General features: G+C 39.9%; 1 protein-coding gene across 1 annotated transcript in view; it reads left to right on the top strand.

Annotated features, from left to right (window-relative positions):
- LOC123498184 (glutamate receptor ionotropic, delta-1-like) overlaps positions 1–9,668 on the top strand; it is a 10,869-nt gene extending 1,201 nt beyond the window's left edge. The window contains exons 4-14 of the mRNA XM_045245348.1: positions 1–57; positions 235–357; positions 1,487–1,645; positions 2,063–2,153; positions 3,116–3,416; positions 3,721–3,941; positions 4,045–4,222; positions 4,564–4,663; positions 6,656–6,785; positions 7,103–7,213; positions 9,499–9,668. The exon at positions 1–57 is cut by the window's left edge and continues 167 nt beyond it. Coding sequence (XP_045101283.1) covers positions 1–57; positions 235–357; positions 1,487–1,645; positions 2,063–2,153; positions 3,116–3,416; positions 3,721–3,941; positions 4,045–4,222; positions 4,564–4,663; positions 6,656–6,785; positions 7,103–7,192 — 1,450 coding nt within the window. The 3' untranslated portion in view covers positions 7,193–7,213; positions 9,499–9,668. The remainder of the gene's footprint in view (positions 58–234; positions 358–1,486; positions 1,646–2,062; positions 2,154–3,115; positions 3,417–3,720; positions 3,942–4,044; positions 4,223–4,563; positions 4,664–6,655; positions 6,786–7,102; positions 7,214–9,498) is intronic.
- Positions 9,669–22,500: the final 12,832 nt, after the last annotated feature.

Genomic DNA, 22,500 nt, shown 5'->3' with positions numbered 1-22,500 from the left:
TCTCGCCCTCACCAACTCCCTCCTGCTGCTGGTGGATGACGCGGCGGGGATGGCAAGGTGTGTGTGTGTGTGTGTGTGTGTGTGTGTGTGTGTGTGTGTGTATGGATATGTTTGTATGGAACCTCTGGTGTACACAGACGAGCCTCTTGTGTACTGTACTGTTTTCATGACCATGTGACTGTTTCCCTGTGTGCTTGCAAACACTCACGGCCAAACAGAGCGTCGCTGTTCCAGGGCTGCTGGGTGGGTGGTGCTACCGTACCAGCGGCCTGGCGTCGCCCCGCTGCGGGTTGCCTTCTGGGCGGCTAGGGGTGACCTTTCATTGCATCGACCGCTATTCTGGGACAAATTTAGCAAGTGAGTGAGAGCATTATCAGAGATGCATAAATCCTCTTATATTTGAGGCAGAAATCGTAGAAGACTAAATAAAACTGAAATTCAAAATTTTGTCTAAATTTGAAGATCTCTTGATAGTGAACGATAAAGAGGCAGGATACAAAATTTCTATCACCGCATAAATAAAAGTCAGTCTTTAGTGGAGTGGTGCGATCAATACGCAGCACACAGGCGGTCACCAAACTTGACATATCATCCCCGAGGACGGCCTATATATGGATATTGATGGCCATCAATACTGTATAGCCTATCCACTGATATTTCTACCCGGGAGTGTGAACGCCATATCATTGGCACAAGAAAATATAATTAAGGGTGGACAGAATAGAACCTAACATGTATATTGAACAAAGGCTGAGGTGATTAATCGTTGACGCTGATATAGCGTTGCAGGTTTTGGGTATTGAGATCTTTCTTATCAGTAAAGTTGCATATTAAGTTCGGATTGTGAAATGTAGGATAGGATGAGAATCGTTCATGTTCTGAATTATGCATCTTGTTTTCTCTTTAATGTTTTTCTTTTCTTTTCTTTTCTTTTCTTTTCTTTTCTTTCTTTCTTTCTTTCTTTCTTTTGTTTGTTTGTTTGTTTGTTTATTTCTTTATGCATATATGCATGTATGTACATACGTATGTATGTATGTATGTATGTATGTATGTATGTATGTCAGTGCATCTATCTGTCTGTCTGCCTATCTATCAATATGTGTATATGTATGTATGTATGTATGTATGTATGTATGTGTCAGTCTGTTTATCTGTATGTCTACCGGTCTATCGATATATATGTATGTATGTATGTGTCAATCTATCTATCTGTCTGTCTCCCTATCTGTTTATACTCGTATTTATGTATGTATGTATGTATGTATGTATGTATTTATGAATGCATGTATGTAACAATGTGTCTATCTCTCTGTCTGCCCGACTGTCTAAATGTATGTAAGTATGAATGTATGCATGAATATATGTGTAAGCTCATGAATATGTGTTTATCTTTATTATATTATTAGGTAGTCACGTGAAGATTACCTATTTTATACACAAGAAAATTAGTATTCGATGTATCCTTCCACGTGTTTCCTCCTGACAGGTTTCCGGAGGGGAGTGACGTGGTAGTGGCCATGGAGCAGAACCACAGGCATTTGGCGGTGATGGAGCCAGACCCTACGGCGCCTGGAGGTGTGCGGCTGCAGTTCAAAGGCTTCATGGTCAACGTTCTTGCTTACCTGGCACAAGGACTCAATTTCTCGTAAAGCAGCAAGTGTTGAACAATCAAGAGTAGTAATCTCTGGAATAAATCGTCTTCCTTTCTCTCGTATTCAGAAACGCTTTGCTCTCTAATCACAATTATTTTTCAAGGCCAAAAAGATGATTAGCTTGATTCTCAAGAGTGTTTCTTCCTGGTCATAATGCAATCATTTTAATCTGAAGCTAGGATCACAATAAAAGCACTCTTAAAAACCCATTTCACTTCAACGAGCATCTTTTGAGAATTGTGTACGTGCGACGCAGAAGTGCATCATAATAGGTTCCTTCGCACATCTAAGCTGGGAAAGTTATTTACGAAATAAATAAAAATATTTGCCATTAACGTAACAAGAACATCCTGACGCGAAACTCATGTGAAGCTAATAATGGTATGTTATGTTTGTCTGTGTCTCGGCAGGTACACGTTCAGGCGACCTCCGGACAGGGCGTGGGGCGTAAAGCTGAGGAACGGCTCCTTCACCGGCATGGTGGGCCAGGTGCACAGAGAGGTACTGCTACACACACACACACACACACACACACACACACACACACACATCCACCAACCAACCCATCCACACACACACACAAACACACACACACACACACACACACACACACGAATCCACTCGGTCCCCCCATCTCACACATACACACACGCATGTACCCACACACCCATCCATCAACACACACACACACACACACACACACACACACACACACACACACACACACACACACACACACACATCCACCTGCTCTCCTCAACTCACATTATACACACACGCATGTACTCACCCACCCATCCACCAACCACACACACACACACACACACACACACACACACACACACACACACACACACACACACACACACACACACACACACACACACACACACACACACACACACACACACACACACACACACACACACACACACACACACACACACACACACACACACACACACACACACACACACACACACGCACAAAAGCAAGATGACTTTACATTTTCCCTCTATGCAACTCAAGACACATTATTATTACATCCTGTTAACAATAATTTCATGTCAAAATAAGTTGCAATATCTGTTTGGTTAATATAATCGCACCATATTTAGAAAGGTGCTGATCGAGAAGAAAATTCCATCTCGCCATAGAGGAGCTTAGGGTGTTTATGAACTGGAATATTTAACTAGTAAAGACAAGTTTAAAATCTCTGGAAATAGCAGAAGTTAGCAAGAAAATTATTTATGGTGAGAGATGAGCAGTAACATAAAACAGATCTACTACTGGGAAGCCAAGGATGTGTTCAGTGAAATATTTATCAATAATAGATAAAGTTTTGAAATTTATCATGCATGGACTGCTAACACTACTGGAGAGGTGGACAGGAGTAACGGCAGGGAGCAGATGAAAGAGCCGGGCAGGGCCTCATTCACTGCTAGGTTACTGACGCTCTGCAGGATGTGAATCTCGGCCTTGGACCCTTCGCCATCAATGCCGCGCGCTACGAGGCCGGGGACTTTACTTGGCCCATCAATTTCATGGCCGTTAAAGTGCTCGGAGGTCGCGGGAGCCCAGAGGTGGATCCCTGGGGCTTCCTGCTGCCCTTTGACCCTTGGGTGTGGGCGGCGCTGTTCGCTTTCCTTTTGCTACTATCCGTCATCTCCTACTCCCTCTCCACCGTGTTCTCCAAGAAAGGATACAAGAGAGAAAACTTTGCCACAAAGAACCTCCATTTCACAAGCATAATGTTTCGTCAGTGTGAGTATTTCAGCTTTTGTGTAATTAAGATTTTTTCATTGGTTGATTACTAGTTATTTGGGGGTGAAACCATTCACCAACTTTCCGGGTGATAAATGCTTGTAAGGGGTTAATGATCATGCAACTAATTGTGACTTATTAGTTTGCAGGAATAATTCTAAAATACTACTGTGCTCAGAGTCTTATTATAATATATTGCCTGTCAGTGTCAGATATCTCTTTCGCACTCCAAGCTGGATTAATACCTGCAAGTCAATACCTACCACCGTCTTGCTAAAATACACTGCACCTCTTGGTCCGGCAGCTGTGTGGGTGGCTAGTGGCGGGTGGATGTGGCAGCGCGTGGTGCTGGGCGTATGGATGCTGATGACCATGGTGCTGACGCGGAGCTACGAGGGCAACCTCATGTCGCTGCTGGCAGTGAGACACCTGCCCCAGCCCTACCAGACCCTCAGGGACGTGGTGGACGACCCCTCGGTGATCATGGTCTGGGAAAAGCAGGGGGCACCCATGCAGGCGGTGATAGTATGTTGTCTGTGTTAGTTTGTCTATGTCTGTCTGTTTATCTGGCTGCTTGTCTGATACTCACGAAAAGCAAACGAACAGTTAAGTAGTTTATCACGCTCAGGATGCCACATTTGGGATCTTCTACGAGGTGAAGAAGAAGGAGGAGCAGGGACGCCTCAAATTACTCCGGCGCATTGACTACGATGCCATTCTGGGTGAAGTGATCAGGCAGCACAGGGTGATCATCGACTACGACTTGGTGACGACTGGAACCATAAGCAAACACTTCTCTCGCACAGGTCAGGTAGCCAAGAGGAAGGTGTGTGTGTGTGTGTGTGCGTGTGTGTGTGTGTGTGTGTGTGTGTGTGTGTGTGTGTGTGTGTGTGTGTGTGTGTGTGTGTGTGTGTGTGTGTGTGTGTGTGTGTGTGTGTGTGTGTGTGTGTGTGTGTGTGTGTGTGTGTGTGTGTGTGTGTGTGTGTGTGTGTGTGTGTGTGTGTGTGTGTGTGTGTGTGTGTCTGTGTGTGCGAGTGTCTCAAATAGAGATTCATGTGGCTGTAAAGACAAAATCAGACTTAAATTTGTTTTCATGAGAGACTGAAGCTTTCAATTTCATCAGTCCAGTGAATTTCCATTTCCACAGGACGATGTGACTTGTATGTCGGGCATGAAAATATTCTGGCTCAGCCCATCGCCCTCATGAGCCAGAAGGACAGCCCTCTCATCTCCGCCCTGAACGAGAGGTGCCTCCCGCAGACGTGGACGAAACACTGCACGGGGCGCTCTTTATGCAACCCAGACATGCTCAATGTTTTATAGGCACAAACTGTTTTTGTAGTGTAGAGAGTTGCTTTAGGAAATAATTTTTATCGAGTTTCCAGTGTCTTAGTAAAGAAAATGTGTGTGTGTGTGTGTGTGTGTGTGTGTGTGTGTGTTTCACTGTTTGATCTGCTGCAGTCTCTGACGAGACAGCCAGACGTTACCCTACGGAACGAGCTCAGAGCTCATTATTTCTGATCTTCGGATAGGCCTGAGACCAGGCACACACTACACACCGGGACAACAAGGTCACAACTCCTCGATTTACATCCCGTATCTACTCACTGCTAGGTGAACAGGGGCTACACGTGAAAGGAGACACACCCAAATATCTCCACCCGGCCGGGGAATCGAACCCCGGTCCTCTGGCTTGTGAAGCCAGCGCTCTAACCACTGAGCTACCGTGTGTGTGTGTGTGTGTGTGTGTGTGTGTGTGTGTGTGTGTGTGTGTTTGTGTGTGTGTGTTTCTGCAAGAAAGGAGCTAGCCAAGGGAAACAAAATAATTAATATAAAGGCCCACTTGAGTGTTGATTCCCTAAAAGAAAAGTAAAGAATTAGCTAAAATTAAGGAACAAATGTCTTGATACCTCCCTCTTAAGAGACGTTAAGTAGTAGGAAGACGGAAATACAGAAACAGGCAGGGAGTTCAAGAGTTTACCAGAGAAAGGTATGAAAGATTGAGAATACTGGTTAACTCTTGCGTTAGGGAGTTGGACAGCATAGGGATGAGAGGAGAAAGAAAGCCTTGTGCAGCGAAGCCGCAGGAGGACGAGAGGAATGCAGTTAGCAAGATCAGTACAACAGTTAACATGAAAATAGCGATAAAAGATAGAGAGAGATGCAACATTTCGGCGGTGAGAAAGAGTCTGAAGACAGTCAGTCAGAGGAGGGAGTTGATGAGACGAAAAACTTTTGATTCCACCTTATCAAATAAAACTGTGTGAGTGAACCACCCGCAAACATCTGAAAAGTACTCCATAAAGGGGAGGATTAGGCCCGTCTACAGAGTTAGTAGTTGGAGGGGCGAGAAAAACTGGTGGAGACGCCTTACAATGCCTAACTTCATAGAAGCTGTTTTAGCAAGAGATGAAATGTGAACTTTCCAGTTAAGATTATGAGTAAAGGACAGATCGAGGATATACAGTGTGGAAGAGGGAGACAGTTGAGTGTCATTGAAGAAGAGGGGATAGTTGTCTGGAAGGTTGTCTCGAGTTGATAGATGGAGGTATTGAGTTTTGAAGCATTGAAAACTACTAATTTTTTTCTGCCCCAATCGGAAATCTTAGAAAGATCAGAAGTCAAGCGTTGTGGGTGTGTGTGTGTGTGTGTGTGTGTGTGTGTGTGTGTGTGTGTGTGTGTGTGTGTGTGTGTGTGTGTGTGTGTGTGTGTGTGTGTGTGTGTGTGTGTGTGTGTGTGTGTGTGTGTGTGTGTGTGTGTGTGTGTGTGTGTGTGTGTGTGTGTGTGTGTGTGTATCTGTGTATTATATCTGTGGCAGTAGAATATTTTAGCGATTATTTTCTAGAAAAATAGTCATCCAAACAATATCCAAGGCCTTACACCACGACACTGTATAGTTCATATTCTTTTGAGTTTTCACTGAAGCATTGCAAGAGTTTGTGGATTCATTTCTATACAGTGGATCTTGCAATAATCTGTTCTGGATGCCTTGATACTGAAAACATAAGTCCACCATTCAGTCCACCATATTCTTATTAACAATTTTGTAAAGTTCTTGAATATGCTTTTTTTTGTACATCAAACATTCTTCTACCTACATTTTTATTATTCTATTGTTTCGTGATTACAAGAGAATTGAATACACAATCATATCTTACAAATAATCTCATAACTTTCTTGATTTCCAATTCCCTTAAAAATCTTTGGCTAGAGTTAGGTTTCTTCTTGGTCTTATGCAGGATTACTTCCATGAGCGAGGCTGGACTGTACTACCATTGGGCCAAAGTTGCTAACTCCAACTCCACCTCCTGTGAGCGAGTACCAACCAAAATCACCATCAGTTCCACTCTGTCGATCAGGCAATGCTCGGTAAGAGTTGTCAAATAATTCAGCCAGTGCTAGTTAGAAGCCTTAATTCAGTGATGTAGACGGGAAGTTAAACATAAGAACACAAGAGAGTAAGGGAAACTAGAAGAGGATATCAGGCCTTGAATAAAACACACCTACCTATCATTCCCATCCCTGAGTTTTTCTGTCATTCTTTTAAAGCTCCATAATGATGTAACACTAACAACTTGATTTATTTGAAGTCAGAATATGTTCAATACAGACGTGTTCTTCAACGCTCTGTTCTCTCGTGAGGATTTTCAAAGGCCACGGAGATTCATAGTCGTCGTGTTCTCTAGGCTATGCTGATGGTACTCGCCGGGGGCCTGGTGGTGAGTCTTGTCGTTCTCTGCCTGGAGGTGGTGGTAGCTAACGTGTCGGGGCGATGACGGCGTGATTACGTAGTGACGGTAAGGTTGTGTGTGTGTGTGTGTGTGTGTGTGTGTGTGTGTGTGTGTGTGTGTGTGTGTGTGTGTGTGTGTAGGATCTTTGAAAATCTCTACACTACTACAATAACATTTAAGTGAAATATGCGAGTGTATTAGTATTTTTCTTTAATTGCTTACATCACCATAACACTGAGTTTTCCTTTATTCTTCCTTCCCTTATACCTGAACTTGCTTTCCTCCACCCTCGCCCCCTCTCTCTCTCTCTCTCTCTCTCTCTCTCTCTCTCTAGCATTAATTCCCAGCGACATGGAGCGGAGGACAAGCGCAATATATCACAAATAGAGTCACAGAATCCGTGTCGCTTTCCCTTTAGTGGCCCGCAAATGAAGCCTGAGCGGGGACAGGCGTAATTACACGACTCATTAAGGTGGACATGCGAGACGAACTTCTAATTTATAACATGTAATTACTCCACTAATCTCTCTCTCTCTCTCTCTCTCTCTCTCTCTCTCTCTCTCTCTCTCTCTCTCAGTTAATTCCAGCATTTAATCACAGGCGAAACTTACCTACTTCGTTTTAAGGCTTTTAATTGAGGTTTTAAATCAATTCCACTGGTAAGAGAGAGAGAGAGAGAGAGAGAGAGAGAGAGAGAGAGAGAGAGAGAGAGAGAGAGAGAGAGAACAAAAGCAAACGAGAGAACATCACTGCGTCATAAGCACATCCGTAATTTGATTTGCCTCCTTATGGTCCTTTCTTTACCTCCTCCTCCTCCTCCTCCTCCTCCTCCTCCTCCTCCTCCTCCTCTTGCTTCCTGTCATCTTTTTCTTTCCTTTCCCGAACCACCGAGTATAACGTAGAATTAAGGTCATAAGAGGCTATGCAATTAGACTTACCTGGGCATTACCTGCACGTGATTCTCGTTAACAGGATCTCAGGCGCTTTTAAACATACCTGGATTCTTTGTGTTACTCTTAAATTCAATCCTTTTACCTTCTTGTTCCTCACTCTATTCCACGCATCATCCGTGGTTGTACATACGCAGGAAGAGGAGTCGGAAGTAGAAATAAGCTGCTTACTGATACTGATATTTTTAAGCATACTCGGATCACCTGAAATTAAAGCCTCCAGTCCCTCATTTGATCCCATTCACTGTCTGTGTTTGGTCTGTTGTAGGATGAAGAATCAAAGGCAGAAAGAAGTTGTGTACTCTCTTCTGCTTTAAGTCACCAGATGCTGAATACTAATAAAGAAAATTATTTAATTCGCATATATCATACACTCGTATTTACACATACATATTCGCTCTCATTGCCTTCCTATGATGACAGGCTAATTAGCGGCTCTTCATGTTTTATACAGGATTAACAGAAGTGGGGGGACCAGCGTGCACCGTTATGCTCCCACACAATATTTTCTTAGCGATGGTAATGAGCTGCAGTATTAGTTATATTCCTAGTTTATGATGCTGGCGTCCATATGTGCATGTTTATAACCCTCGTTAAAGGTGATGTGCCCATTATTTTTTTATGTCCTTGCGTAATCGTCTTTGGTAGTAAAAGAGGAGAGTTAATATTGGTAATGATAGGTAGGTTAGTGTGCTGTCAGTCAAAGATTCTGATTCTGAAACGCTTTGCTGTCTCACCAAAACTATTTTTAAAGACTGAAGATAACAAGTCACTTTTCAAGACAGTCTGTCCTCTTATTGATAAAAAGAATCTTGTTAGTAGTCATTAACACCATATATATAACAAAAGGTAGAAAACTCATAAAAAGCCAACTTCAACTAGAGTCTTGAAAATAGTCGAGGTGTGTTGACAAATTATTTCAGATTATGAACCAAAAATCAACAAGAGGTCAAGATCATCAATCTCGAACGTTTTACCGTCTGACCTCTACTATTGGTAAACGTTAATAAGTTTCCAGACAGATTTTCATGTAATGAGTATGTCAGTATCCTGGCACTTTGACACATAAGAGTAATTGTCATTATTCTCAAGCGATGAGATTTCGACAAGTGGTACACGTTATTGGATTTCTTAAGGTGTTTGCATATAATGAGTACGTTAGCGTCCTGTAAGTGAATATAATGTTTTTGAAAGAATGTTATCGTGAGTCTTGTCCAACGATGAATCTGCCTCATAAAAAAATAATTGAATAAAAGAATTTAAGATAAGAGAACTGACTGAGACAATGATCCCGTGACGTTAATGAAGACAAGAAGAAAAGGAAACACTAAAGCAGAACCGGAATTATTATCTATATTTATCTTTTCTTAATATTGCTTTTTCTCTCTGTTTATCACACAGCAAAGGCGAGTTTGGTACCACTGTAAACTGCTACACACATCTACCTTTCATCATTATACTACAAATACAGAAACAGAGAGAGACAATGACGGGGAGAGATAGAGAGAGAGAGAGACAAAGAGAAACCAAACCGTGCTGTATGTATCTTATTAAACACTAACAATACTGGAGTTTCAATATTACATCCTACTCATCACAAATACAGTTAATACTACACCACTACCTAAGGTCACCAATACCATCGCCACCAGTAACACAACAGCAACACTAACAACAAAACACCAACAACACACAGAAATGATGGATTATGGATTATACTCAAGCTGTTTTATATATACTCGTACATTTTTTTTCTGCATTGTGCTGGTGATAGTCTGGGAGAGGAGAGGAGAGGCAGGAAGAGGAGGCGTTGTTAGCAGTGGTAGGGATGAGGGGTAGTAGGCATATTTACGAACAATTACACATATACGAGTAACGCCAAACTTTTCAACAGCGAGCCCCAGTTGCCGCATCATCATCCTGCGGGGACTGGAGGGAGGCAGCGAGCCGGCCACCGTGCACTACCAGGTGTGTTGTGTGTTGGAGTCATTCGTAGTGTGGCGGCTCCATTATTTATGACTGACCGAATATTAATATGAAAAAAGTGCAAGCCATGATAGAGAGAGAGAGAGAGAGAGAGAGAGAGAGAGAGAGAGAGAGAGTCGTATCAGCTGCCAGTATTATGTTATTTTTTTCCTCTCTCTCTCTTTTTCTGAATGTTACACTTTGACTATTTGTTTATTTTTTGTTTACCTTTTTGTGGTGTATGAAGTTTTGATTTCATGTGTGTATTTTTTTCGTTTATTTGCCAGAGTGAATTAAGTAAAAGTTTTGTACGTTTTGCTTTCTGTACAAGTTTTGTTCCACGTAGCTTTTGTTTTATTTATTTTTCATCTGTTGATTTTTTTTTTCTCCCCACCCACCTTCGTTTTTATCATGCTCATATTTCCATTTCTTTTTTCCTTCCATCTTTCTTTCCTTCTTTCTTTCACTTTTTCAATCATCCTTTGTCCCTCTCCCTCTTTTCTTTTTTTGCATGTCTTCTATTGCTCAGGTTCGTTTTTCATTTCTTTTCTTAGGGTTAATTGGTTCTTTTTCACTATTCGTCATCCTTCCTTTTCTTCTGTATAGTCTTCTTTTGTTCCCCTGACTTTTTTCATATGGCTCTTTTTCTCTTTTCTTCATTTCAGAGTATTAATTTTACGCCCGGCAGACAGAACCAGACATGTGATATTGGGGTTTTATTTTTCCGCTGTGAAAATTAGACGTAATCTGAATCTTTACAATCTGTCTGTCAGTCTGTCTCCAGTTTTTTTTTCAGAGAGAGAGAGAGAGAGAGAGAGAGAGAGAGAGAGAGAGAGAGAGAGAGAGAGAGAGAGAGAGAGAGAGAGAGAGAGAGATGTGTGTGTGTGTGTATGTGTGTGTGTGTGTGTATATATATCTTTCTCTCTGTGTTCTTGTGCCTATCTATTTATTTATCTATCCATCCATCTGTCTATCTGTCTACCTATTTAGCTATCTTATATATATATATATATATATATATATATATATATATATATATATATATATATATATATATATATATATATATATATATATATATATATATATATATATATATATATATATATATATATATATATATATATATATATATATATATATATATATATATATATATATATATATATATATATATATATATATCTATCTATCTATCTATATCTATATCTATCTATCTATATATATATCTATCTATATATATATATATATATATATATATATATATATATATATATATATATATATATATATATATATATATATATATATATATATATATATATATATATATATATATATATATATATATATATATATATATATCTATCTATCTATCTATCTATCTATCTATCTATCTATCTATCTATCTATCTATCTATCTATCTATCTATCTATCTATCTATCTATATATATATATATATATATATATATATATATATATATATATATATATATATATATATATATATATATATATATATATATATATATATATATATATATATATATATATATATATATATATATATATATATATATATATATATATATATACCTGTCTATATCTATCTATCTGTCTGTTTATCTATCTGTCTGTCAATTTATCTATCTGTCTATCTATCTGTCTATCTATCTATCTCTCTATCTATCCTTGAAATAGCTTTGTCTATTTTACATCCTCTATCTTTCTCTCTTTTCCTCATCTGTCATAAACCTACATTTTTCCTTCCTCTCATTTATATCTTCCTTTCTTCTTTTATCTCCTTCCTCGTTCTTCCCTTCTCTTTTTGTTGTCCCACTTCTTCTTTCTTCCCTCTCCTTACCTCTCCTAATGGAGCTTCCCTTCCTACTTTTTTTTTCTGTTATTTCCCTGGTCCTCCTTTCTTCCTCATTGTCCTCTTCTTCTTTCTCTTCCTTACTTCTCTTCATGGAGGGGAAAGTAGCAAAATGTTTCCCTTTGGATCTTTAACATCTCTCCTTCTCTCTCTCTCTCTCTCTCTCTCTCTCTCTCTCTCTCTTTCTCAATTTCTTTGTTTTGATATTTCCCTTTTTGTATTTTTTTTTTATATTAAGTGACCATAATATTTGTCAGCAATTCAGACTTTCTTTCATCTGCATATATATCTGTCATAATGTTTGTGTGTTTCACTGTTTGATCTGCTGCAGTCTCTGACGAGACAGCCAGACGTTACCCTACGGAACGAGCTCAGAGCTCATTATTTCCGATCTTCGGATAGGCCTGAGACCAGGCACACACCACACACCGGGACAACAAGGTCACAACTCCTCGATTTACATCCCGTACCTACTCACTGCTAGGTGAACAGGGGCTACACGTGAAAGGAGACACACCCAAATATCTCCACCCGGCCGGGGAATTGAACCCCGGTCCTCTGGCTTGTGAAGCCAGCGCTCTAACCACTGAGCTACCGGGCCGATGTGTGTGTGTGTGTGTGTGTGTGTGTGTGAGAGAGAGAGAGAGAGAGAGAGAGAGAGAGAGAGAGAGAGAGAGAGAGAGGAATGAAGGAAAACGATGCAGGATTGCCAGCTGTCAGGGGAAACTATAGTGGAATCTGCAATAATTCCTCTCTCTCTCTCTCTCTCTCTCTCTCTCTCTCTCTCTCTCTCTCTCTCTCTCTCTCTCTCTCTCTCTCTCTCTCTCTCTCTCTCTCTCTCTCTCTCTCTCTCTCTCTCTCTCTCTACTTCCTCTCTCTCTTCTCTCCTTCTTCCTTCTTTTCCTTTCTTCCTTTCCTCCCTCATTCTTCCCTTCTTCCCTCCCTCGCTTCTTACCCTTCTTCTATTCCTCCTTCCTTATTCCCTCCCTCTCCGCCAATGATTTACTGTGTAGAGAGAGAACATTGTTTACATTATCTTGGCTTCCTAAGAACTTGTGGCAAGAAGACATGAATGAGGGGAGAATGGGAGACGTAGGATAGAGAGTGAGTGGTGTGTGTGTGTGTGTGTGTGTGTGTGTGTGTGTGTGTGTGTGTGTGTGTGTGTGTGTGTGTGTGTGTAAATATAGCGAGTAGAAATTAAATGAGTTGGTGAAGTGAAATGTTTTTGTTTTATTTTCATACATATATTTTTTTTTTGTTTTGGTTTGGTATTGTTTTGTTCTTTCGTTTGTTTTGTGTGTGTTTGTTTAGCATCATTATTGCTTCATTGGTAATTTGTTTATTTGTTTTGCTTTTGCTTATTCTAATAAACTTTGTCTCCTCTTTTCCTTTTATACATTTCACTTGATTTTATTTCATGTTGTTTCATTGGGCGCTTTAATTTTACTGTGCATGTGTTATTTCTTTAGTCTACTTGCTTATTTATATACTTTTTTATATTTCTATTGATTTATCTCTATATATTCTTCAGTATCTGTAGCTATGTAATATTTTGAAAAATTTTTGACGTAACTGTGCATCAGAATCACCCTCAATCTGTATAGGCAATTTGGGACAGGCAATGTCGGCAACGCAGGAACCTAAACCTTTTTTGAATACTGTTTGAATCCTTTTGTTTCTCTGACCCTTTTATAATATTTTTTTTCACTTTTTCTGTCTTTTTTTCAGCACAATCTTCTAAAGGCACGCACGTAGTTGCATATAAACGATTCTGTAATGACGTGAAAGCGTAATGTTTCCGTTTGTACTATGATATTGCTATTTTTTTTAATCAGAATCTTCCACGTACTCTGTTAACTGAGGATGATAATGCTAATAATGGTGGTAGTGTTGGTGGCGGTTGTAGTGGTGGTGTGGTGGTGGTGGTGGCAGTGTAGCAGTGAGACGGTGGTTTGATAAGCAGCGAAATAATTCAAACGCTTCTGAAATCCTAAGCAAATATTCATCGGGTTAAACTCTCGGTCGAGGATGAGAAAAAGAATCATGCTTTCTCTCTCTCTCTCTCTTTTCGTTTTTTGCTTTTCAAAAGTAGCAAAAAAATCGGACTAAATATAAAATAAGTAGCTGTGTGTGTGTGTGTGTGTGTGTGTGTGTGTGTGTGTGTGTGTGTGTGTGTGTGTGTGTGTGTGTGTGTGTGTGTGTGCGCGCGTGCGCGCGCGTGCGTTCACGTGCAAGCGCACAATCCAGTCCATAGTAAAAGTTTCTCCACTGAACCAACCATTAGGGTTAAATTTCAAGGCTTCCTCTCACCTTTTACACACACACACACACACACACACACACACTCACTCACTCACACTCACTCACTCACTCACTCTCTCTCTCTCTCTCTCTCTCTCTCTCTCTCTCTCTCTCTCTTCCATAAAACATGGATGGGAGAAAACATATGCTTGTTTTCCGGCTTTCAAGCAAGCGAGGGAGGGAGAGAATTGCAAGGGTAGATAGATAAGCAAGTAGATAGATAGACAGATAGATAGATAAATAGATAAATAGATAGATAGATAAATAGATAGATAGATAGATAGATGGTTAGATAGATAGATAGATAGAGATAGATAGATAGATAGATAGAGAGAGAGAGAGAGAGAGAGAGAGAGAGAGAGAGAGAGAGAGAGAGAGAGAGAGATGGAGGAGGGGTAGTATAGGGGGAATGAAGCGAACAGACATAGAAAAGGGAGTAAAGAAAAAAACGGATAGAGGGCAAGGGGGAAGGAAGATGCTGAATATTCGTGAATGTGAAATAGATAGATAGATAGATCGTGAAGAGAGAGAGAGAGAGAGAGAGAGAGAGAGAGAGAGAGAGAGAGAGAGAGAGAGAGAGAGAGAGAGAGAGAGAGAGAGCAATAAATGTAGATAGATAGATAGATTCGATAGATATGTAGATTGACAGAGAGGTAGACACATACAGTGATAGATAAAAAAAAAAATGGAACGGGATATAGAATTGAGAGCGAGAGGAAGTAAGTGCAAAACTGAACCATCACTGCTAACTTTTTTTCTGTTTTTTGCTGTTTGTTATTACTGCTAGTGTGGAGGAATGGACACACACACACACACACACACACACACACACACACACACACACACACACACACACACACACACAGCAAGCAAGGATAGAAACATGAATCACATCTACACACATTTCCAACACAAATCTGAAAACTGCCAATTTCTTAAACTTCATAACTTCTTGTAGAAATTAAGACTTGTACAGCTTGAAAGAAGAGATAAAACAATAATCATAACCTCAATGTGTCAATATTTTGCAAGCATCCCCTCATTCGATATCGGGTAAACAAGAAGCTGAATACTCCCACACACGTATTTTACCACAAAAAGACAAGCCAGCAGAGGTTTCGAAAACATGCTCTCTATACCTAGTGGCTTTTTTTGGGTGCAAATTTGTCACACAATTGTTGAATGTGATCTCTTTCTTTCGTCATTCTTTTTTTCTTTTTATTGCATGCGCTGACGTGTGTCCTGTGGAAAGTTACTGTCAACATAATTTCCAGGACATTCCGCCATGGTTACTGAGCTGCCTGTGTTTCAGGTGAAAAAGGCAACATGTGTGCGTTCAAAGATTTTTTTTTTTCAAAGCAATATGTGAAAACAATGGAGAAGAAAGATAAAATATACAAATGGAGGAATAAATAGATAGATAATAAAGATAAAAAGATAAAAGACTATTATGTAGAAGAAAAGAGAAAATGAAACAATGAGGGAAAGGATGGGAAGATACCGTTCTTTAAGTAGTACTATATGAAATGGACCTCTTAAGCCCGTCAGCTAAACGAAAGCTGCTTTCCCTGAGGCTGGAGATGTCCACAAAGTAATCACGGAACTCTGTGAAGCATCGCAATGTCGCAATGGATGCATTTTGGTTTCTGGCGCTCTTATCATGTGAATCTTGGTTCAAGTAATTGCTTCTTTTAATTTTTTATGCTGGAATCCAGGATTGTCATGTTTGTCTTATTTTGTTCTCAAGAATAAATTGATGTTATGGTTTAAGATATGCATTTTGTACTTTGCTTTCAAAATACGCAAATGAAAGAAGCAAAAATGAACTTGAAAAATAATGATAAATAGAAAATTATAACTAATCAGAAAAATAACTAATGTAAAAGATGTTTTTTCACACTGAAACATTAAAAATCAATACCATAACACGATTTCAAAAATATAATTGAAAGAAGTAATAAATACTTCAGAAGTAGAAGAAATAAAATAAAATAATAAAATAATAGACAGTAGGTAGTCAGTAAAAGAAATAATTGATATCGGAAAAATTAAACATTAGCAAATCACGACATCAAAATGTACAAATGAAATAAATCAAAATACGCAACTAACTCCAAAGAAATAAAAAAATGAAGAAAAAAATGACTTGACAAAACAAATCATACGTACTTGCATGTACGTGTGTAGTTTTATGTAAAAGGAGATAAAACGAAATCTTTTTTCCTCCCCCTTTTATTATATTGCACTTATTTATGTATTCATTTATATATCATTTTCATTTTTGTGCGTGGTGTGGATCATGTCTGACTGCTATATCCACTGTGAGTATCAACAAAATGTGACGTCTGGCATAAACTATTACGTTCGTGGAAAAAAGCAAACTGAACAGCAATTAAAACAAACTCTTTTTAATTATATATACATTTTTTTCAGTCAGGTGTTGCATTGTACTTTATTTCTTTTCTCTTTCTTTTTTTTCTTATCTCGAAGCGGGATGCAAGTGTCGGCTCCTCACTCTTCCAATCTTGTTCATCTACATTTCATACGTTTCACTGTAAATCCAGGCTCGGAGCGCGAGTAATTGATGGAAAGAACCCACAACTCTACTGTGGTCTATTTTTTCAGCTTTGTTCTCGTCTTACAGAGACTGAACGATGCAATTTTAGCGACCGTACGTGGAATGATAATGATCGCTGCCTAAGACACAACTGGAGTATTGCATGGATATTCTTCCTTCCGATTGTTTTGATCAAAATTTCGTTTTCCTGTGAAGTAGCTTTTACTTCTGAAGAACATGTTGATTTTGCGTACGAGTATCTTGAGGAATACATGCAGCTCCACAAAGGACAGTATTTTTTCCTCTATTGAATATTCTTGTTTCAGAAGAATTAGCTGGTTTTGTGTTTGAAGGAATACGTAAAATAAAAAGAATAGAGGCGAAGTCAATAATTTCAACTGGAGAAGAAGGGAATCCCCTGCACTACACATTGCTACCATTAAGCTACATACTAAAGAACTTTGTAAAATTGAGCATTTCATTAAAAAAAGTTAATATTTCAGCAGTACAGCCAAGGTATCATCTGATCTACATACAACTACTACTACCTATTGATTAATTAAGGCACGTCCACACGGTCGAGCATTGCCCGTCAACGGGCAGTTTCACGGAGCAAACTCTCTTCTTCTTCTTCTTCTTCTTCTTCTTCTTCTTCTTCTTGTGACCTCTTCCTCTTTGCGTCGCTTGATAGATCCTTCTTCCCTTCGATGTTGTGTTCTGATCCTGGCACCATTTGCGGATATTGGATGGAAGTCTGACATCACTGCCAAACACATAAGGTAAGGTGCGAGCAGATCCACTCAGTACTAAATTGAAGTTAACACCATGTCCACACCAAGTACCAGTGCATACTCAAAATACAGACACCAATTATAATGGTTTAGATTGCTACCTTCTTTCTTAGTATGGCGCTCTCCATAGTTACCCAGACTAAACCATTCACTGACAACCTCTGCTTGCGGCTGACTAACCTCCAACCACCATAATCAGCCGTGTGGACACCTTCGCTGGCAGAGTCTGCAGACTTTGCCCAGTAAGGTACAATTAAATAGGAATACTAAAGGAATTCTAACTGTAAATAATTAAGCTAGACGAAGATTGTGGATTAGTTAATTAGTGATGGTTATACGAGGAAGGGAACTACTTCAGGAATGGAAACCAGGTATTGTGGTGGAGACAGATGAACCACACTAAAGTATCTGATGCTTTCATTGATCTAGCAATAGCTGTAACAAACTTGTCACAGCAGTAAGAATAGCAAGACACTATCTATTTCAGCAATAGCAATATCAGTGCATTAATGACAAAAACACTTTAATAATAGCAATAACACTATAGTATTAGCAATGGCAATTAAGTTGTAGCAATACTAATAGCAGCTTAATACGTAGTCACAATAGTAATAACAATCCTATAATAACAATGTTGATAAGAATTCTTTATCAACATTAAAAAAAGAAAAATAATTTACAGAAATCCGACGTATGATCTGTGTAGTGAGTGAAAATAGTCCTTGCGAAAGAACAAAGCGTTGCACAACCTCGGCCTGAGGTGTTTTCTACATCAAGGTAAAACAGCGTAGAGTTTGTGTGTCTGTGTACATCAAACGTGGCAGAGAAACTAATATGAGATAAGGTCCTCCCAAGAGGCCTGGTATAGACAGACAGCCGACGAGGCTGAGTGGAGGAGGTTGGAGAAGAGGCCTTTACTCTGCGGAGGACTCGTAGAGGCTGACAATGATGATGATACTTCTACGTGGCACGACTGGCAAGAAACGTAAGATTGGAAGAATCTGGGAAAGTTAAACTGGTAATTCGAATGTCTCAGTCGGTCCTGTGCTGAGTGGGGCGCCTGAGGGTCCTTGCCTACAAAACTCAAAGGCTTAAAAGATTAAAGGTGAGCTTTGTGCAAAACAGCAGCTTAGCGTTTGTCTCTCCGCGTTTTTATTCGTATATTTTCTTTCCGCAGGCATTTGTACTTCTGCATGAGAAGGAACAATAACTGCAAAGCAGAGGTGAACAGAACAAAGCTCCCAGATTGCCGCTTTAGTAATAAAATAAAAGGGGGGGAGAAATACAAAGAGAGAAAAAAGGTTCCGAAGAGAGCATTGCCAATTTTCTAGATTTTGTCTCCCCTCCAGTCCCGCCAACACACACCTCGCTTTGACCGCGACTCGAGCAGGGGCAAGGCATATGAGAGATGGTGATGTGCTTAGGTATGAAAGAGGAAACTGTTGATTGACGGCAAGGTAGCAGAGGTAGAACAGTCGTTTCTCTCTCTTTCTTTCTGTCTCTCTTGACTGCAGGCTATTTAAGGACGTTCTTACCCACTGTCCACGTTTTGGTGGCTATTTGTTTCGGTTATTAGTTCTCTCATTAGTTTAACCAAATGTATGTTTTCATATATTGATTCCAATATAGTTTATTTGTTTGATGCATTTGTGCGCAATAAATTGATTCAAACATAAAACTCAAACAAATCTCTCTCTCTCTCTCTCTCTCTCTCTCTCTCTCTCTCTCTCTCCTTCACTAAATATCAATATGCTATAAAGCGGGAACAAGGAAAGAAAAAGCGGGAACTACACACGCGAAAATAAGCGATCGCCAAATTTGCCAAGCTATCGTTTCCTTTTGAGAATTATTATAACTTACCAACACAAGAAGAAACTTTAAGCTAAGCACTCACTTGGGTATATTTGCAATAGCAACTTTCATGTACAATATTATACCAAAGAACTTTGAAACTAGAAATAAGAGGTTAAACATTAATAAGAACCCGGAACAAGGATGCCGGACTAAGAGGTGATGGTGGCAACGTCGGTGGAGTGCGCAAACAATGAACGCGGGGCTCCAAGTGATCCACAGTATCATTGGTAAACGTATTATGTGTTTGCGTGCGCGTGCGTATGTGTGTGTGTGTCGAGCTGCAACTTTAAAAACATTTACATTCCTTCAAGTCCAGCATGAACTTCCTAGACGAAGGTGAGTGCATGAAATGTCAGAGTATCAGAATATTTGATCGTGAGTTATGACATGCGAGGGAGGAGAAACGTGTGTTGAAGAATTAGATAGTCCACGGTGGCTGAGCGAAAGTAACAGGCGCTCACTTTTCACCTTGACTGAGCAGCGTTATGAGTACTGTTCTCCTATTTATATAATTATACGGTAAGAGAAAATCGTATGTCCTATTTTTGCAACGAGACCCATGAATAATGCTTGAGGCAAATACTGCTTGCGGCCCTAACCTAATTTTATACGCGTGTGTAGGACATGCATGCAGACACAGAGAGCACGGATTCTATCGCTTTAAGCAGGTAGATAACGCTAGGGACACATACATTTAAAGACAGAAGCATTTGCGTATAATAATGCTTATGAAATTTAAATTCTTAGTCGTCGGCTTTAATGAAATACTCCGTCTCGACCACGCTCCTGCATGCCAGGAGAGAGGAAGGAAAGGGAGGTAGCGGAAAAAAAATGTCTTCTTTATGTAATTATTGTGACTACATCTGAAATTTGTTACCAGACAAAGTGTTAAAGAAACATTTTTCCTCACGTTGGTCTTCTCTCATAGAGATACACACAATCCCACACTACTACTGCCGATACACACACACACACACACACACACACACACACACACACACACACACACACACACACACACACACACACACACACATACACTCCAAAGGCTTGCATGGTACACAGGAGTTGATGGGTTCAGGTTAAACACACGTAACATTTTTGCGTTCTTTGATATGAAGTGTCAGCGTTAACGGCTGTTAAGTACCTCAGATAGACCCGTGAGAAGCAGGTAAGTAGCGTGAACGGGAGGCGCTGGCATGATGGGAGGAAGGGGCGATAGGGATGATAGGTGGCGATGCATCTGCCCTCACTAATATCTCTCCTAACTAGGGCGTTGGGCCGAGGAGAGAGTGCGGGTATAGGTGGTATAGAGAGACGAGTAGCACGTTGGAGCTTGTTGGGCAGTTATAAGTAATTTGCTTTAGAATATACAGTTGGATCTTACACTTTGAATCTGATATGACGTTGACAAAACATGCAAACGCCCTGTTGTTTATATAATTTCCCCTGAATGAGGACGTCAACCTAGAGGAGAGATATATGACGTCAAACCAAAGGATATCTCTGACATCAGGTCTTTATATTTTTCCTTATCTCGTTTCCTTCGTTCAAGAAGCCATATGTAACCCAAATATTATGCTTCTTATATCGTCTTAGTGCGTATTTCTTGCACCACCTCTGTAATAGACCTACTTAGAACATAGCAGATTGGGAATAGAATTAGTGATAGGCTGAAAGAAGGGAGATGAGGCTTAAACATGACAATTCAATTACCTTAGCATTAAAGGTGGTAAGCTCGTTAAGTATGTCGTAGAACCTTACGCTAACCCAAACAAGATGATACGAGTGTGCCTTCGTCAGCTTTTTAAATAAAGCAACTCCATTGGTCACAGATAACTGTAGCAGTCCAACTCCACGTGGAGTCAATTTTCAGTTCATTGCAATTGGTCAGTTACATGTAGTGACGCCATGCTTTCAGCCCAAGAGGTCTCCGATCCTTTGTTTCACGTGTCAGAACAGTACCAATACTTAACCCAATGATGTTGCGGCGCCTAAGCCAAAATCCATCAAATAGATACTTAACCCCATAAGGCAGTCACTGAGAGAGAGAGAGAGAGAGAGAGAGAGAGAGAGAGAGAGAGAGAGAGAGAGAGAGAGAGAAGAGCCTGGGTATGTTGTGTGATTGCTCGGTGTCGAACTTTGTTACTCTGAAGAACGTTCCTTTTGTAATAAAAGAAAAGTAACATAGACAATTGATTGACCAATGGGCCAATCGCCGAGAGTAAAGGATACATCACCAAGGTAACGCTACTCAAATTACAAGTCCAGTGGCAAGCAGAGGGAAATGTAAGACTAACACTGATACAAAAAAAAAGACACCGAACTTACACCTCTGTCGTGTGAGAAAACTGCGAAATGATTTGATGGCGTTGTGAATTGGCATGCAGGAGAAATAACCAGATAGCGCAGTACAGAATAAACTTAATCTCTTATGAGAGAATAAAGTTTGCAGAATAATGGTTTCAATGATTAACGTTAATGTTTCGCTACGGCTTCACTTATGTAGATGCCTTTATGCCAGCTATAGATTCAAACTGCCTTCCTTTCCTCTCTCCTCTATGCATACTTAATCTTATGTTTATATTTCAACAAGGAAAATCAGATGAAGATTGATTTTTTAGCACGTATTTTGTATTTAGGTACCTTGAACGTTTTATATACAACGCCAGCGCGAAATTGGCAGTCGTTGGGATGCATGTCAATGTTTCACAAATCCCAGGCACCTTTCTGCTGTTTTGTCATTTTTTTCCTGGAATGCTTGCTTTAATTGTTAAGCCTTTTGCGCGCTTGCCAGGATGTAACCATATAACAGTCTCCTACTTTTTTCTTTTTTTTAATTAAACCGTTTTTTTATAATTGCATGTGCAACACGTATGGTATACGACTGTATTTATGTTCGTTGTTTTAAGGAATAACGCAAGTTGTAAGATGCAGGACAGCCTGTTGCACACGCGAGATTCCGCACGTAATGAAAGTGACAAGTGAACGCCGCAGCAAACAGTGTCACGTGGAAGTGTGGTACCTTTTTTGCCCTAAAATAAAATTCTATTCTTTG

Source organism: Portunus trituberculatus, chromosome 47 (genome assembly GCF_017591435.1).
Source record: "Portunus trituberculatus isolate SZX2019 chromosome 47, ASM1759143v1, whole genome shotgun sequence".
Lineage (NCBI taxonomy): Eukaryota > Metazoa > Arthropoda > Malacostraca > Decapoda > Portunidae > Portunus > Portunus trituberculatus.
The sequence above is the reverse complement of the archived record's forward strand: the minus strand, read 5'-3'. Positions and strand labels throughout refer to the sequence as shown.